This window comes from Lissotriton helveticus, chromosome 1_1, assembly GCF_964261635.1.
Source record: "Lissotriton helveticus chromosome 1_1, aLisHel1.1, whole genome shotgun sequence".
NCBI lineage: Eukaryota > Metazoa > Chordata > Amphibia > Caudata > Salamandridae > Lissotriton > Lissotriton helveticus.
The window spans coordinates 64,731,237-64,750,484 of NC_136057.1; the positions used below are offsets into that span (position 1 = coordinate 64,731,237).

The 19,248-nt window shown below is 42.8% G+C and overlaps 1 protein-coding gene across 1 annotated transcript; it reads right to left on the minus strand.

Annotated features, from left to right (window-relative positions):
* Positions 1-7,856: 7,856 nt before the first annotated feature.
* Positions 7,857-15,989, minus strand: LOC144767521 (uncharacterized). Its single transcript, XM_078650949.1, is given in 3 exon segments — positions 7,857-8,925; positions 13,752-15,789; positions 15,874-15,989. Coding segments are annotated over 3 exon segments (3,120 nt in total). The 3' UTR covers positions 7,857-7,959.
* Positions 15,990-19,248: the final 3,259 nt, after the last annotated feature.

A 19,248-nucleotide genomic window follows, 5' to 3' on the forward strand; every position in this document is an offset into this window, starting at 1 on the left:
GTAGATAAACATCCCAACTCCCCCACCCCAGGACAAGTGAGAACATCTCTCCCATCCAAACCTAGCACTCTAGTGCCTTAACAGTCGTAGTCCGAAAGTGGTGACTAAGCCTGTGTTTGCCTGGAGGACAGCCGTCCTCTCCACCCCCCCGGCTCCTCTTCCCCGTGCACAGGCCACATACAAGTGTACAGAGCCCCCCCCTGTCCTAGTGCAGGGCGACCCTGGTGTCATTTCCCACTGCTCATCAATATAGTCCCGGCTGTACTTGCGTGCTCTATCTACTTCAGGTCGTCAGCTGATCTGAGTGTTATCCGCGGCAGGGCCTGGTCAGCTTCTGCCATCGTGCTCGTGGTGGTCTCTGAGTCTGAATCCCTGTGTTCCCCCTCAGAATGCAAGGGAGTGTCGTCCCGGGTGCTTGCCGTGCTCATGGAGGCCACCGCAGCAATTACACTCGCTCTGTCTCTGTGTGTCTCCTCCATCGTTGGGTGACCCTTTGGTTTCTGCCCTTTTTCAGGGGGGCATGCATGGTTCGGTTCCGTGGGGTCTTTGTCCTCTCTTCTTCGTTCCTTGGGGTCCTGTTCCTCTATCCATTCCCAGACCTCGAGAGGCGTAGTGAAGAATGTGGTACCCCCCTCCTGTACTACATGAATCCGCGCTGAATACTATTGAATAGGACACGCCCATGTGGCGCAATTTCCTCTTGCCCGTGATGAAGGATTCTCGCTGGCGCTGCACTTCCCGGGAGAAATCGGGGAAAATTCTAACAATGCAGTTGTCCACCTTGAGTTGCCCTTTGAGGCGAGCCTGATTCAGAATATGATCTCTGTCCTTATAGAAGAGGAGACCGGCCACTACCGGTCGTGGTGGTCTGCCAGGCAAAGGTGCCTGAGTGGGGACTCTGTGCGCCCTCTCCAGGGCAGAGAACGTCGATAGGCCCTCCTCCGCCACAGCTGTGCGCAACTAGTGTACGGGTATGCCATCATATTTCCTCTTTTGACTTTTTCAGGCAGACCCATGACCCTAATGTTATTCCGGCGCGCTCGATTTTCGGCATCCTCAGCCCGCTGCTCCAGTACCAGAACGTGCTTTTCTATGTCGGTGACTTTGCGCGCAGTCACCTGAACTGGTGGTCTCAGGTTGTCTACTTCAGCCTCTACAGCTGTAAAATGGTCCGTCAGCTTTCTATGATCTGCTCGCAGTACGCCCAGATCTTCCCGAATCGTGTCAATTTTGGTCTCCACCGCAGCTTGCGATTTTTCTATAGCCTGCAGGATATCTTGGAGTGATATCTCCCCTTGATGGGGCATCTGTTAATTTCTGGACACCCCTACGTGATTGTGACTCCCCAGTATCTTCGCTCACCGATCCTTGGTGCTCAGTGTCACGTCTCTTGGTGATCCACCCCATGTTGCAGTCTCGTTATGCGGCGTCAGGAAGGGCCTTATTTCAGGTGTCTCCATGGGTTCTCTCCAAACCCCCAGGTCCTATAGGTAGTTGGTCTTGAGATATGGTATTCTTGCTCCGCCATTTAGTCTGCTGGTTCAAGCTTTGATCTACGGCTCAGCACTGAACTCTGAGGTTCCGTGGGAATCGTTACGGTGTTCTGGGCATGAACGAATATGGGCAAGTTTGGTATCTATGAACCGTAAATGACGAGTTCAGTAAGTGTACGCGTTTTCGCTACACTACTTGGTGGGGTTCGCCTTATTTACGTGTTTCTACATCTGAACCCTCGGGTTCCATTTTAGATACGGCATCCATTTTGTTTCTTGCCCTCACGTAGTCAGCGAACAGGCAACTGTCCGCCTTGTGACCCTTTAGTTCCCAAGCCTTACGGAAGATGCATATTCCTTTCATGCGTCTTTTATGACCGGGGGAATGACACTGCAAAGGCAGATGGCTCCGCTCGAGGGTAATCTTGCCGTGCCGGTCTATTGTTTCAGCCGTGCATGTGCTGGGATCGAATCCTTTGATCCTGTGATCATGCTTTCCGATATTACCCTCACACTCTTTTCTCTACTGTTGTCTGACTTCCTTGCAGCTGTTCTTGTCTCTTACTCTCGTCCTTTTACAACTAGAGGGGAATGTGCCTAGCAGCAGGATAATGTGCTTTTACAGTTGGGAACCGGCAATGTTACTGTAATTATGTTCCGGGGTTCTGAAAACATGAAAGCGACCCTTTTGAAGTTTACTGTGGGAACTGAATTGTAACCTTTTGTTCACATGTTGTGCAATGACAAAATTGTGTATAAAAGAGAGCGACCCACATATGCAATTTGAAGCAGACTCTCAGAACCTACACGCTGTTGTACTTCTTGTGACTTTTGCCTCCCTGCAGTAATAAAACGCTGATCTTTGACGCCGAAGGAAGTGTCCCGTGTCTCTGTCTTTAGTGCGCCAGAACAGGTATCCCACGAAGGTTTTAGGTGTTGTCCCCTGGCACCGCTGGACCTTAAATAGTCCAGTCCTTCAGTTGGCGCCCTCGTGGGGCGACATCAGCGGTACCGGTCCAAAGCCTGACGATTGTTCCTGTTGTCGAAATAAGTGGCCCGAAGATTTTTCCTGCGAAGCTTCCCGCCTCCTGACGGCTGTGACGGACCGATGCCCTGACTGTCGACCTGTTTTCGGCGCCTGGCGTAGTCCTTTCGTACAGCGAGATGATAGACGGGCCTTCCTGGTGACGCCATCGAGCTCTCAGTTAAGTATTTGTGGGTCGCTCCCAGTCCTTAGTTGTTGGTGCTTAGTTGTATGCATGGTTCCATTGCATTTGTGGTTCTTAGTTGTTGGTTCTTAGTTGTTATTTGACAGTTGCAATTGCCAAAAACCGAGGGTTTTGTTTTTCACGAAGAATTAGCACTTTGGTAACCCTTGAAGTTTGATACTAGGTTAGTGTGCACGATGCCTAGCCATAGTGGTTTTGTTGGTTTCTTTAAATGTTGCAACAAGGATTCCCGGTTGGAGGACTCGTGTCCGATACCTCCAGTTGGAACTCCGCTCTATGAGCTCTATAGTCGACATGGTGTGGGCCCTATCGTATATAATGACTGTTGGCTTCGCTACACTAGGAAGGATGGTGCCCTTAGTTGGCCACCACATGGCAGTTTTGAAGCTGAGATTTTAGACAATCTCGAAATAAAGTTGTTTAAAAAGAAAGCTAGGCCAGCTATGTTTGATTCCCTTCGGTTATGGCGTAAAGAGGCCAAGCAGAAGGAAATCAGACAGTTCAAGAAAAATAAAAGAGAAGGTATCATTACGATGATGCAACGTGCCGAACAATGTGAACGAGATAAAGCAGAAAAAGAGAATGAAGCTTCTGTTAGAGTGCATCACATGAAGGTGGATAAATGCTATCCAGCCTTACCATCTAGTTCTGATAAAAAGGAAGAAGACACGAAGGAGGATCCTTTGTTAGCGTATTTAATGAAATTACCACCTCCTTACGCACCGGGTGCTACGGCTCCTGTAGTTCCTCCTGCAGCTCCACCTGCGGTTCCTCCTGTCGTTCCAGCGGCTGCTGGTCAGCCTGTTGTTGGTCCTGTTCTTGTCCCTGTACCTGCTCCTCTTCCTCCTGTTCCTTCGACTGTACCTTCTCAGCCTATTGTTTCTGCTACCCCTACTGTCTTAACTACCCCTACTGTCCCTACGTTTACTTCTAATGTCGTTGCTCCTGTTCTTCTTTCCCCTTCTGTTCGTACTCGTATCCCTAATACTGTTGCTACCCTATATTCTCCGCTTTCTGGATCGGTCTCTCGATCCGCTGTTTTTGAAGCTCCTCAGAGACGAAGTCAACTCCCTGGTAGAAGGGAGGGTGAGACACTAGTGACTATGGCACGTAGGTGGATTAGATATCCTGCTAGATACCCTTCGCGTGTAGTTTTCGAGACATTTTCCCAGTTTAATGAGCCCACGCAGAGATTTGTGTTTGAAGAAATGTGTAACTCCTTGAAAGAAGAGTGGGATAATGATGAGTTGGATAATATACCGCCCGACATAACTGACCTTCGAAGTCAATTTATGAACGGTATGATTGTAGGTGAAGAGGTACGACGTGCATTGGAGCGGTTGTTAGCCTTTAGGTCCGTAGTGCCTCCTCAAGTGTCGTTTGATGACGACTTAGAAACTTGGAAAGCGACTCCTGGTCAGTATCCAATGAGAGAGGTTCCGCCAGTATGAATGCCAGGTGATCCCAATGCTAATCCTGTGGTTCCGCCATTTTTCCAAAGAGTTTGGATACACCTCCCATGGAAGCGATCGGAAGTTTTACAGGTCAAGCAATCTTTGCCTGATCCGCGTAAGAATCCGGCAGGTTATTATAAGGAGTTATCCCAATTGGTGGATGCTTCTATTATGAACCTTGCTGACATCGACATGCTATTTAGTAATGTCGTACCGCAGCCGATTTGGGCGAAAATTCGCCAAGCGAATCATGCGAATGAGTTAGGTGGTGACTGGGCTGCAATAATAGCGGCAGATGGACGACAAATTGGTGGGGCTAAGCCCGAACAGTTAATTGTGGATTTACCCCAGAAGATCATTACGCTCATGAAAACTCTTATGCCAGCGATGAGGGTAAATTGGGACAAACTGTCGGCATGTAAGCAAAAGAAGGACGAGAGTGTCTCGGATTTCTTTACTAGATTTGAGGAAGCATTTGTCGATCATAGTGGTCAGGACATGAGTACTGAAGGAGGTCAGCGGTTGTTTGTTGACAAATTTGTATTGAACTTGTTGCCCGAAGTGAGCAACAAATTAAAAAATTCAGAAAGTGCATGGGCTGTTTCAACCACTGCTCAAATATTAGCGACGGCTCAATATTATGAGAATAGGGAAAAGGAAGAAAGTGATCGTGCAGATAAGAAAACCAAGGAGCTCAAAACGAAGGTTTTGTTGCAGCAAGCGTATCCTCCACATGAGTTCTCCGAAAGATAATGACATGCTGCATATCGGCCAAGCACAGACAGGATAACGTGTTGGGAGTTTACAACAGTTGTGTGTCTAGTTATCCATTTGGGAAAATGTATTGTCTGTGATAACCATATAATCATGTAAACAATGTTTAGGTAATATATGTATTTGTATTTTTGTGAATGAAGATTGTTCTAATGAAATATATGTGCTTGAGGATATCGGACAATGCAGTTTTCTAATTAAATAAGCATTTTGAGACCAAATGTTCAAGCTTCCTAGTCTTTAAGACATGTAGCTACACAGAGATTTGGTCACTCAGGAAAGGCAGGATAATCCACTAGTGTTAAAAATGTTTTGTATGGCTGGAAATTGAGAACAGAATTCCAGGAGAACACTGCCTAACCAACACAGCCAAATGATTGCTGTCTGAAACGCAAAAGCATGGTCAATTAGACTTGATAGACCTATCAGAGAGATCGGGATTCTCAGGCCAGGCATTTAACACAATAAAGACTACATTACCACATCATAACATATGATATGTCAGTAAAGGAGGTCTGCTTATCCTTATTCCACTTTAAATACTCAAATTAATGGATGTTCCCACAGAGGTTTTCCATCAATAAAGTGTGGTGTCCACAATGGTCAATCCAAGTGTGTTCATCATTCTGTAAGACTTCGATGAAGACGATAGGTAGCTTAAGATATTTGCCAAAACAGACAGAGCCGCACCATTTAACCGAGTGTGTCAATATGACTAATTGTGAATGGGCATTGAGATCTGTAACATTTTAATAACAATACATTATTAGTGAATCCTCATGCCCTTCTTTCTGCAGCTTCTGCGTCTCATAATGATGGCGACACACAGATAGAATCCCAGGTAGTAGGTGGACACTATGATGCCGCTTTAAGCAGCGAGTGTATGGAGACACAATGCTTAACATAAGTCCTTTTACAACCTAAGAGAGCTGCACACTACTTTTACACAACACTTGATGCAACAGCACAGCCTTGGAGAGCGTCACACTGGTTTTACACAACACCGGACACAATGTTGCAAACTTCCAACCAAGGTCTCTAAGGAAGAATCTCCACTTTCCACTGTTTTACAAATTTGGAGAAAGTGTTTCGAATAACGCTCTTTAATGAAACAACAGGAATCCTTGAAGGATAAATTGGTGGAAGAGGTTATCCCAGAAGGACTAAAGCAGGCGAAGAAGAGGCCAAGAGTCATAGAGACAACCTCCTGAGCCCTAATGCATGAGTAAGAGAAGAAAGCATGGCCGTGGTTCTCATGTATAATCCATCAGCAAATTGTATTAAAAGGATTATACAAATAAATTGGAGAATTTTGAAGGTTAGTGAGAAGAAGCTATCACCGTACCCTCTGTTTGAACAGAGTTCAGAACCTCAGGAACCCCCACAACAATGACTGACATACCTGGGGCAGTTGGTGTAAGTACATCAGACCATTCGTCCTACTTATGGTAGGCATTCTGACCTACGTGTTTCTCTTCAGGAACACAATGAAAAGACTGGTTGTCTCAAACAGAAAAAATCTATGAAAAATGACCTAGACTCCCTTGTAGAAAGCTCTCAGTGTATCAAGTACATTATTTATTGGTTTTACAAAAAGCAAACTCTCACTTTAGGAGTGAAACCAAAAAGTCTGTTGTGCAACCGTGTGAAAAATGGCAGACACTCACCAAACTTTAGGGGCTTTTAGAGGAGCTCCTGATGCTCCTCTGAAGACCCAGGGATGGCCAGGTTGGTGGAGATCGCTAAATATGGTGCATGGTGGTCCAACGGGGTAGTGGAAGTTGTTACGCCTGTTCCTCTGGCAGACCGTGGACCCCTGTCAAACTATAAATGAGCGGGACAGTCTTCAAATGTAATTCAAAATAGAAAAATCACTAAAGAAAGGCGGGTTGGATTTAGGGCACTCTATCAAAAATGCAACAAAGCGTTACACCAGCCAAACCAAAGGCCCACCCACCAGTCTGTTTAGAGTTGGACAGATTGTCAGCCTTTCATCGGAAATCCCATTGAGTCTGTCGATGGAAAACTTCTTCCGATGAAGAAAGGGCTCGAAGAAAACCCATCAGACATTATTATATAAAGCAGCGCTATATAAGAACCTTAAAAAAAAAAGACAATTTTGTATATTCCAAATTCATGTTTAAATCCCTGTGGTATTTGTATGGATTATTAACAAGAGGACTGCCAAGATACAGACATATTTTAGCTTTTCTTAAAAAATCAGGTATTCATTGGGTAAAAAAGACTGAATTAAGTTCCCAAAACAGCCATGAATCCAAGAACCCAGTATTACTGGCAGCACTTCTCTCTTCATTAACACAGAAGGAGAGGTAGTACCAGCTGAACAGCTTCTCACTCTGAGAGAAGGCACCCAGGTGAGAATAGTCCCCTCTGATACCACCTGCACCAGACTCCCAGCTGAAAGCAGTCATTCTATCGAGATTTGACCCCTCTATTACCAAATAAACTAGGCTTCTTGCTGACATCACAAATTATCTTTAAAGTTTAGGGAATAAATCACATCTAAGATCACCTTATATACACTCAGCAGTCAAATACCATGAATTCAAATACATTTGTTGTTTTATTATGTCTAAAAATATACATTTCTTATTAACATTTAACATCTAGTCATCATTGTGTACATTTCATAGCATCATGATTGTTCTTGCTGTATCATAATTTAATTAATGTTAATGTTAAAGTAAATCCTGGTACACACCTCTGTAGTGTGGTTTTTAACGGATATTGGATGTCCATACATGGGTGGTGTTTGGTTATGTATCATTTAATACAGATCTATAAAGTATTGGGTTTCAAATGTGTTATGCCACTAATGGAAGTATGAACCCCTTGTTCCTAAATGTAGATTCTCCAGTTTAGAACTTGTTGCTGTTAACGTGAAAGTAAAGTGAGTTTGACTCTGGAGTGAGTTTGACCCTGGAACAAACCCCTGTAGTGTGTTATGTATAAGGTAGGTGTGGTGAAGAACAGTCTTGTTGCTGTTCCTCACTGGCTGGCTGGTGAGGGTTTTTCCCCTGTGTGTGTTCGCTGGTGGCTCCGGAGGGTTTATAACTGACTGAATTTCTTCATACATTCACTGCACTGGAATGGTTTTTCCCCTGTGTGTGTTCGCTGATGACGCCTGAGAGTTGAGGAATGACTAAAACTACTTCCACATTCATTGCACTGGAATGGTTTTTCTCCTGTGTGTGTTCGCCGATGTGATTGGAGAGTTGATAACTGACTAAAGCTCTTCATACATTCACTGCACTGGAATGGTTTTTCCCCAGTGTGTGTTCGATTATGTTTTTTTAGGTCTGATGACCTACTAAAGCTCTTTACACATTCATTGCACTGGAATGGCTTTTCCCCTGTGTGTGTTCGCTGATGACTCCTGAGAGTTGAGGAATCACTAAAACTACTTCCACATTCAGAGCAATTGTATGGTTTTTCCCCAGTGTGTGTTCGCTGATGTGATTGGAGATTTGATAACCGGCTAAAGCTCTTTACACATTCACTGCATTGGAATGGTTTTTCCCCTGTGTGTGTTCGCTGATGTGATTGGAGAGTTGATAACTGACTAAAGCTCTTTACACATTCACTGCATTGGAATGGTTTTTCCCCTGTGTGTGTTCGATTATGTTTTTGTAGCTCTGATGACCTACTAAAGCTCTTTACACATTCATTGCACTGGAATGGCTTTTCCCCAGTGTGTGTTCGCTGATGACTCCTGAGATTTGAGGAATCACTAAAACTACTTCCACATTCATTGCAATGGTATGGTTTTTCCCCAGTATGTGTTCGCTGATGTGATTGGAGATGTGATAACAGACTGAAGCTCTTCACACATTCACTGCACTGGAATGGCTTTATCTCAGTGTGTGTTCGATTATGTTTTTGTAGCTCTGATGACCTACTAAAGCTCTTTACACATTCACTGCACTGGAATGGCTTTTCCCCTGTGTGTGTTCGCTGATGACTCCTGAGTGTTGAGGAATCACTAAAACTACTTCCACATTCACTGCACTTGAATGGTTTTTCCCCTGTGTGTGTTTGTTTATGTACTTGGAGGTCTAATAACTGACTGAATTTCTTCGCACATTCATTGCAATGGTATGATCTTTCTCCTGTGTGTGTTCGCTGATTATCTTTTAGGAGTGTTAACTGACTAAAGTTCTTCATACATTCATTGCAATTGCACGTTGCTTCTCCTGTGTGTGTTTGCTTATGGTTCTTTAGTAGCGATGACAAATTAAAGCTCTTGCTGCATGTGTATGATTTTTCTTTCTTGGTTAGTGTCTGTGGGTCGGGTTTATAATTGTCTGCATCCCATGACTGCGTTTCCTGAGGTGCTAACATGGTTGATAAAGCACTTGTGTTATTCTCACATTCCCGGTGTGTGTGGTATTTTGGGATGGTTGATTTCAGATTTCACAATGAAATACAAGACTCGCCAGCTACATATATTATTATTTTGGCAAGTACAGCTTCTTTGTAGGTGGGTATGTCTTTAGATTGCATAATAGTTTTGTGTGTTACGGGTAAAGATTAGTCTTCCTTCTGGTCGATGCAAATTAGCACAGTCTGTTGTAGTTCAAAGGCCCTCTCTTTCCTTTACCCTTCAGTTGTCTGGCTCCACTCCCTTGTGTTCTTCTCCTGCTCATGTGGTTTGGCCAGAAAAAGTTTATAATACACCTAGCACGCTGAATGGTGGTCGGCCATCATTACAGGAAGCAGAGCAATGCTGTATCCACCTCATACCGAACACATGATCAAAGCTCGTGGTGGAGGCCTGTTTATACAGGAGGTGGTTTGTCAGTGTTGTTGCCTTAATTTTCTAGAGGTCATTTCTTAGTCCTGTTGCGTGCATCCACTGATATGCTCTTGACTGCTTCTTCAGGGATCTATCAGTTTATGTTCAGGGTCCTCAGTTTCTGACTGTGCAGATCTTTTCCTGAATATTGGAGCTCATTTTTTCTAACCACTTTTTTCAGAATTGCACGGTTACTGACATTATTCAGGTTCATTTGTGCATTCAAGGCAGGTTTTCTATGGGATGTAAAGAGATTTAAAATCACTAAATGCGCTCATGTATGTTACTAGCAGCAAGAATAATATTAACATTTGTAACAAGAGTGGAATGTTCCTTGGAGCTTAGCAACTGGAAGACTACTTCTATGTGCTACACTATGAGAGTTTGTAGTAGCTAACTTGCCTATAGAGTTTCTTGGACCTTGGTACACTGCATACGTATTCACATTTGAGAAGCTGTGACTATCAGACTTAAGTTAAGAAAGAGTGTTCCTTTGGAAGTAAAACACACATCAGCTGGGCTTAGATCTGCTCCTCTCTGATTGGCTCTCAGCATAGGAACGGATGCAGCAGCCGTCTGGCAGGAGCTCTTGTGGTAAATTGGGACGAAGACCTCCCTTATTCAGTGGTCAATTCAAGAGGTACATAGAGTGTTAATGACTGACTTTTACTCTTCAGTGGGGTACTTCCCATTAATCCGAAACATAACTGCTATGAACTAGCATGATAAAAATATTCAAATGAGACTACATGTAAATTTTTCGCATTCACTGTCAGACCTTGAAAGGCAGATATCATGGAACTGGTAGCAGACTTGTGTCGCCTTGGGTGGTAGCAAAGTCATTGCTTGGATAAATTGAAACATTCATGAGTTCTCGGAAAGATAATGACATGCTGCATATCGGCCAAACACAGACAGGATAACGTGTTGGGAGTTTACAACACTTGTGTGTCTAGTTATCTATTTGGGAAAATAATATTGTCTGTGATAACCATATAATCATGTAAACAATGTTTAGGTAATATATGTATTTGTATTTTTGTGATTGAAGATTGTTCTAATGAAATATATGTGCTTTAGGATATAGGACAATGCAGTTTCCTAAATTAAATAAGCATTTTGAGACCAGATGTTCAAGCTTTGTAGTCTTAAAGACATGTAGCTACACAGAGATTTGGTCGCTCAGGAAAGGCAGGTTAATCCACTGGTGTTAAAAAAATGTTTTGGACAGCTGGAAATTGAGAACAGAATTCCAGGAGAACACTGCCAAGCCAACACAGCCAAAGGGTTGCTGTCTGAAACGCAAAAGCATGGTCAATTAGAATTGATAGACCTATCAGAGAGATCGGGATTCTCAGGCCAGGCATTTAACACAATAAAGACTATGTTACCATATCATAACATCTGATATGTCAGTAAAGGAGGTCTACTTATCCTTATTCCACTTTAAATACTCAAATTAATGGATGCTCCCACACAGCAGGTTTCCCATCAATAAAGTGTGGTGTCCACAATGGTCGGTCCAAGTGTGTTCATCATTCTGTAAAACTTAGATGAAGACGATAGGTAGCTTAAGATATTTGCCAAAACAGACAGAGCCGCACCATTTAACCGAGTGTGTCAATTTGACTAATTGTGAATGGGCATTTTGATCTGGAACATTTTAATACCGACACATTATTAGTGAATCCGTATGCCCTTCTTTCTGCAGCTCCTGCGTCTCATAATGATGGCGACACACAGATAGGATCCCAGGTAGAAGGTGGACACTATGACCCCACAGTCAGCAGCAAATGTATGGAGACACAACGGCTTTACTTATGTCCTTTTGCAGCCTACGAGAGCTGCACACTACTTTTACACATCATACAAGGGTGGCACAATACTTTTACACAGCATTTGGTTCAACAGCACAGCCTTGGAGAACGACACACTGGTTTTACACAACACCAGACACAATGTTGCAAACTTCCAGCCAAGGTCTCTAAGGAAGAATCTCCACTTTCAACTGTTTTACAAATTTGGAGAAACTGTTCAAATAAGGCTCTTTCATGAAACAACAGGAATCCTTGAAGGATAAATTGGTGGAAGAGATTATCCCAGAAGGACTAAAGCAGATGAAGAAGAGGCCAAGAGGCATAGAGACAACCTCCTGATCCCTAATGCATGAGTAAGAGATGAAAGCATGGCCGTGGTTCTCATGTATAATCCATTAGCAAATTGTATTAAAAGGACTATAAAAATAAATTGGAGAATTTTGGTGGTTGGTGAGAATAAGCTATGAATGTTCTCCTCTGTTTGAACAGAGGTCAGAACCTCAGGAACCCTCACAACAATGACCGACATACCTGGGGCCATTGTTGTAAGTACATCAGACCGTCTGCCCTACTAATGGTAGGCATCTGACCTACTTTGTTTCTCTCCAGGAACACAATGAAAAGACTGGCTGTCTCAAACAGAAAAAATCTAGGAAAAATGACCCAGACTCCCTGCTAGAAAGCTCTCAGGGTAATAAGTACATTATTTATTGATTTTACAAAAAGCAAACTCTCACTTTAGGAGTAAAACCAAAAAGTCTGTTGGGCAACCGTGTGAAAAATGGCAGACACTCACCAAACTTTAGGTGGTTTTAGAGGAGCTCCTGTTGCTCCTCTGAAGACACAGGGATAGCCAGGTTGGTGGAGATTGCTAAATATGGTGGACGGTAGTACAACGGGGGTGTGGAAGTTGTTATACCTGTTCCTCTGGCAGACCGTTGACCCCTGTCAAATCATAAATGAGCGGGACAGTCTTCAAATGTAACTCAAAATAGAAAAATCACTAAAGAAAGACAGGCTGGATTCAGGGCACTTTATCAAAAATGCAACAAAGCGTTACACCAGCCAAACCAACAGACCACCCAACATCCCTGTTTGAGATTTGGACGGATTGTCAGCCTTTCTTCGGAAATCCCAATGGGTCTGTCGATGGAAACCTTCTTCCGAAGAAGAAAGGGCTCTTGAAGAAAACCCATTGGACATTATTAGATAAAGCAGCGCTATATAAGAACCTAAAAAACACAAAGACAATTTTGTATTTGACAAATTCATGTGTAAATCCCTGTTGTATTTTTATGGATTATTAGCAAGAGGACTGCTAGGATACAGACATATTTTAGCTTTCCTAAATAAATCAGGTATTGATTGGGTAAAAGTGAGTCAATTAAGTTCCCAAAACAGGAGGGAATCCCAGATCGCAGTATTACTGGTAGCACTTCTCTCTTCATTAACACAGAAGGAGAGGTAGTACCATCTCAAGCAAAGAACCGCTTCTCACAGAAGGCACACTGGCAAGAATAGTCCCCTCTGATACCACCTACGCCAGACTACCAGCTAAAAGCAGTCATGGTTACGAGATTTGACCCCACTATTGCCAAATAAAGTAGGCTTCTTGCTGACATCACAAATTATCTTTATAGTTTACAAAATAAATCACATTTAAGATCTCCTTCTATACACTCAGCAGTCAAATACCATGAATTCAAAAAATGTGTTGTTTTATTACATATCTAAAAACATACATTTTTTATTAATATGTAAAATCTAGTCATCATTGTGTACATTTCATAACATCAAGATTGTTCTTGCTGTATCATAATTTAGTTCATATTAGTGTTAAAGTAAATCCTGGTACACGCCTCTGTAGTGTGGTTTTTAAAGGCTCTTGGAAGTCCATACATGGGTGGTGTTTGGATATGTGTCATTAATACAGATCTATAAATTATTGGGTTTCAAATATATTATGCCACTAATGGCCATACAAACCACTTGTTCCTAAATATAAATCGTCCAGTTTAGAACTTGTTGCTGTTAAAGTGAAATTAAAGTGATTTTGACCCTTGAGCAAACCCTTGTAGTGTGTTATGTATAAGGATGGGTGTGCTGAAGAGCAGACTTGTTGCTGTTCCTCACTGGCTGGGTGGTGATGGGTTTTCCCCTGTGTGTACTCGCTGGTGGCTCCGGAGGGTTGATAGCAGACTGAAGCTCTTCACACATTCAGTGCAATGGTATGGTTTTTCCCCAGTGTGTGTTCGCTGATGTATTTCGAGATGTGATAACTGACTGAATGTCTTCACACATTCATTGCAATGGTATGGTTTTTCTCCTGTGTGTGTTCGCTGATGTATTTGGAGATGTGATAACTGACTGAATGTCTTCACACATTCATTGCAATGGTATGGTTTTTCCCCTGTATGTGTTCGCTGGTGTCTCCGGAGGGTTGATAACCGACTGAATTTCTTCACACATTCAGTGCAATGGTATGGTTTTTCCCCAGTGTGTGTTCGATTATGTTTTTGTAGGTCTGATGACCCATTAAAGCTCTTTAAACATTCACTGCACTGGAATGGCTTTTCCCCTGTGTGTGTTCGCTGATGACTCCTGAGATTTGAGGAATAACTAAAACTACTTCCACATTCATTGCAATGGTATGGTTTTTCCCCAGAATGTGTTCGTTGATGTATTTGGAGATGTGATAACTGACTGAATGTCTTCACACATTCATTGCAATGGTATGGTTTTTCTCCTGTGTGTGTTCGCTGATGTATTTGGAGATGTGATAACTGACTGAATGTCTTCACACATTCATTGCAATGGTATGGTTTTTCTCCTGTGTGTGTTCGCTGATGTATTTGGAGATGTGATAACTGACTGAATTTCTTCACACATTCAGTGCAATGGTATGGTTTTTCCCCAGTGTGTGTTCGATTATGTTTTTGTAGGTTTGATGACCCATTAAAGCTCTTTAAACATTCACTGCACTGGAATGGCTTTTCCCCTGTGTGTGTTCGCTGATGACTCCTGAGATTTGAGGAATAACTAAAACTACTTCCACATTCATTGCAATGGTATGGTTTTTCCCCAGAATGTGTTCGCTGATGTATTTGGAGATGTGATAACTGACTGAATGTCTTCACACATTCATTGCAATGGTATGGTTTTTCTCCTGTGTGTGTTCGCTGATGTATTTGGAGATGTGATAACTGACTGAATGTCTTCACACATTCATTGCAATGGTATGGTTTTTCTCCTGTGTGTGTTCGCTGATGTATTTGGAGATGTGATAACTGACTGAATGTCTTCACACATTCATTGCAATGGTATGGTTTTTCTCCTGTGTGTGTTCGCTGATGTATTTGGAGATGTGATAACTGACTGAATGTCTTCACACATTCATTGCAATGGTATGGTTGTTCCCCAGTGTGTGTTCGCTGATGTCTTTGGAGTTGTGTTAACTGACTGAAGCTCATCACGCATTCAGTGCAATGGTACAGTTTTCCCCCAGTGTGTGTTCGCTGATGTCTTTGGAGTTGTGTTAAATTACTGAAGCTCTTCACATATTCAGTGCAATAGTATGGTTTTTCCCCAGTGTCTGTTCGATTATGTTTTTGTAGGTCTGATGACCCATTAAAGCTCTTTACACATTCACTGCACTGCAATGGCTTTTCCCCTGTGTGTGTTCGCTGATGACTACTAAGATTTGAGAAATCACTAAAACTACATCCACATTCATTGCAATGGTATGGTTTTTTCCCAGTATGCGTTCGCTGATGTATTTGGAGATTTGCTAACTGACTGAAGCTCTTCACACATTCAGTGCAATGATATGGTTGTTCCCCAGTGTGTGTTCGCTGATGTATTTGGAGATGTGATAACTGACTGAAGCTCTTCACACATTCAGTGCAATGATATGGTTTTTCCCCAGTGTGTGTTCGCTGATGTATTTGGAGATGTGATAACTGACTGAAGCTCTTCACACATTCATTGCAATGGTATGGTTTTTCTCCTGTATGTGTTCGCTGATGTCTTTGGAGATTTGATAACTGACTGAATGTCTTCACACATTCAGTGCAATGATATGGTTGTTCCCCAGTGTGTGTTCGCTGATGTCTTTGGAGTTGTGTTAAATTACTGAAGCTCTTCACACATTCAGTGCAATGGTATGGTTTTTCCCCAGTGTGTGTTCGCTGATGATCTTTTAGGAGTCTTAACTGACTAATGTTCTTCACAAATTCATTGCAATTGCACGTTGCTTCTCCTGTGTGTGTTTGCTGATGGTTCTTTAGTAGCGATGATAAACTGAAGCTCTTACTGCATGTGTATGATTCTTCTTTCTTGGTTTGTTTCTCTTGGTCGGGTTTATATTTGTCTGCATCCCATGACTGCGTTTCCTGAGGAGCCAACATGGTTGAGAAAGCACTTGTGTTATTCTCACATTCCCGGTATGTGTGTGGTATTTTGGATGGTTGATTTCAGATTTCACAATGAAATACTAGACTCACCAACTACATATATTATTATTTTCGGAAGTAAAGCTTCTTTTTAGGTGGGTATGTCTTTAGATTGCATAATAGTTTTGTGTGTTTACGAGTAAAGATTAGTCTTCCTTCTGGTCGATGCAAATTGGGACAGTCTGCTGTGGATCAAAGACCCTCTCTTTCCATTACCCTTCAGTTGTCTGTCATTGTGTGTTTCTCTTGCTCATGTGGTTTGGCCAGAAAGAGTCTATAATACATCTAGCACGCTGAATGGTGGTCTGCCATCATTACAGGAAGCAGAGCAATGCTGTATCCACCTCATACTGAACACATGATCAAAGCTGGTGGTGGACGTCTGTTTATACAGGAGGTGGTTTGTCAGTGTTGTTGCCTTAATTTTCTAGAGGTCATTTCTTAGTCCTGTTGCGTGGAGGTGTACAGCCTCTTACATCCACTGAACTACTCTTGACTGATTCTTCCAGGATTTGTTCAGGGTCCGCAGTCTGTGCAGATATTTTCCTGAATATTGGAGCTCATTTGTCTAACCGCTTTTTTCAGATTTGCACAATTACTGTCATTATTTACGATCATTTGGGCATTCAAGGCTGGTTTCCTATTGGATGTAAAGAGATTTAAAATCACTAAATGGAAATGTAAGAGAATGCAAATGCACAATATTTAACTAGTATAAAAGACATCTCTTCTTAACCATTTTTGAAAGTTACCAAGAGATATTTCACCATACACAGATATTTAACTAAATCTTCTATTGAACATGTCACACTTACTTCAGAAAAGGAGGCGATTTTCCAGTGTTCACAGAGTAACTTAGTACAGAAAGAGTACACATGGAGTGCCCACTCGCTAGAGGTACAGCTTTAGGAAGATGCAACATGGCCAAGATTTTATTTAAACAAGAAGGGATTGTGGAAAAAGGGATGGATCAGGATGTGCTGCTGTCACTTCAGTTTCAGGAAGTGTATAACAACAATAACCTTTTCAAGAACTATATGACAAAGAAAACTCTTCAGGAAGTATATAATAAAGGTAACGCTCCAGGAAGTATATAAGAAATGAAGCTCCATTCACACTCTTCTTGACAAAACATGCCAGTTCACACTTGAGTAGCTGAAGTTCCAACTCCTGTCTTTACTTTTCTGTTTGTTAAGTTATCTTTGCCACTTAAATGGGGTTGGTTCAAGTGTTTGTTGGAAGATTGCAGCATTTATTATAGAGATTCCATCACTGCCAGTAATATACCTGTGATATCTCTGCTGCCAATACCTGTCTGCTTTTTATCTTTGTTTACCTTACCATGGTATCTGACAATGTTTTCCGTTTGGTGCCAGCAGTATTCTCTGTTGGTGGATGGAGCATTGGCAGAGTGGGACAAGATGTCCGCTGCTTGAGCCACAACAGATCGAAGGCTCATTTGCTATCAGTCCACTCTCTCAAACTCAGATTCCCTTTCCAGTGCCTCTGGGACTACAGCTGCGTCTAGGCTCCCTTCTTGTAATGCTGTTCTCTCTGGTACAACATTGGTTGCAGACTTGAAGATTGATTTGGAGTTTGGCAGACTGGTTATTGCATCACAAATGTGACAGATATCACAGTCCATCTTACTACAATTGTCACAGGATTAAATGCACTTCTAATATGGAGGACATGATACCCGTCACGCTTGTGATGGAGTAACCTGTCTGCCAAAATCTTAATGAGACCCTTGGTGTATATTGTGTCCAGTGTCTTTTAAGTGTCACCCCAATCAGAGACCACCATCTAACCATCCCCCTTTCAGCTAGTCACTGGTAGGTCAATTCTGAAACCAATACCTTAGAGCAGAATCAAACTAATCGCAGAGTCCAGCTATGAGGCCTTAGGTAATGAAATGTATCTATATCTCTCTGAACTGACCAAAACTTTCAGACTCTTCTCTAAACAGGTTCCCAAAGGAAGCCGGGGGCGCACCTCCGGGGGCTTACCCTAGACCATACTGCAACCCAGGGACCGAGTCCTGATCCGCAACTTTCATCGCCAGTGGAGAGAAAGCAAGTTTGAACGGCCCTTCAAAGTAGTCTTTTCAACTCCTACAGCTGACAAGGTCGAAGGGAAAGAGTGATAGTACCACTTGTCAGATATTCGCTTGGACTTATCACTACAACACCCATCAAAGGAGTCACCATCACAGACTTTTTCTAATATGAACTATTTACACTTTGGAGACAGAAGCGCCCGTAGGGCTTCCCCTGGACTGTGCAAACACTTTGCAGATAGGAGCACCCCCAGGGCTAACCCCGGACATTACATCAACTCTGACTAAAAATATTCACTTGTGTCTTGTCTTTTGCCCTATGTACTTTTATGTTTCTTCAGCTATGTTTCACCATACAGGAACAGGTAGTTTCAGCAAAGGACACCAGGTGAAGTGGTTCAGCATGTGTCCTGCGATCTAACCCATTCAACATATAACTTCATAACACACAACGATTGCATAGCTCACTATTACACAACACCTGATATCAACAGATGATCTCAGGGCTGAGCTAAGCCTCTACCTAACTCCTGCTATGTTTACTCATTCATACCCCATGCAGCAGGTTCACAGACTATAGCTGTCCCAGGAGGTACAGCCCAACAAAGCCTCATGCCTCATACACGTATACCTATGCTGAATAAAATCCAAACTCCAGCCCAACACTATGGCACCACAGGAAGTCACAGTGAACCTAACCAAGTATAATATAATACCTGAAGTCTTTTGCATCCTGACACAGCAGGATGAGATCCAGTCCGAGTTATACAAACTAAAGAAAAAGGAACAGACATGGTACTGGAACACAGGGCCTAAAACAGAGCCCCCACAAGGGTTTCTTAGAGCTCTCAACCCTCAACCCAGTGCAATAACGTGTCCGCACAGGTACCCACCTGTGGAACAAGGCAAGCCCTTACCGTAACTAGAGCTGTATTTATGAACAACAAGTGGACACCCAACCTTCAGTTCACCTGCAAAGCCATCAATTTGGGGAACAAAAGTGACAACAACCTCCATGGAGGCCGGCTGAATGACACTCTACTGATGCAATGCCAAGACACCTGGAGAGCAGAGGCAGGAGTGTACCCATGGATAGAAGGTTAGAAGAAACCCAGTGTAGCCAGGAAGCTACCAGTGTATTCCTTGTGTTTTAAT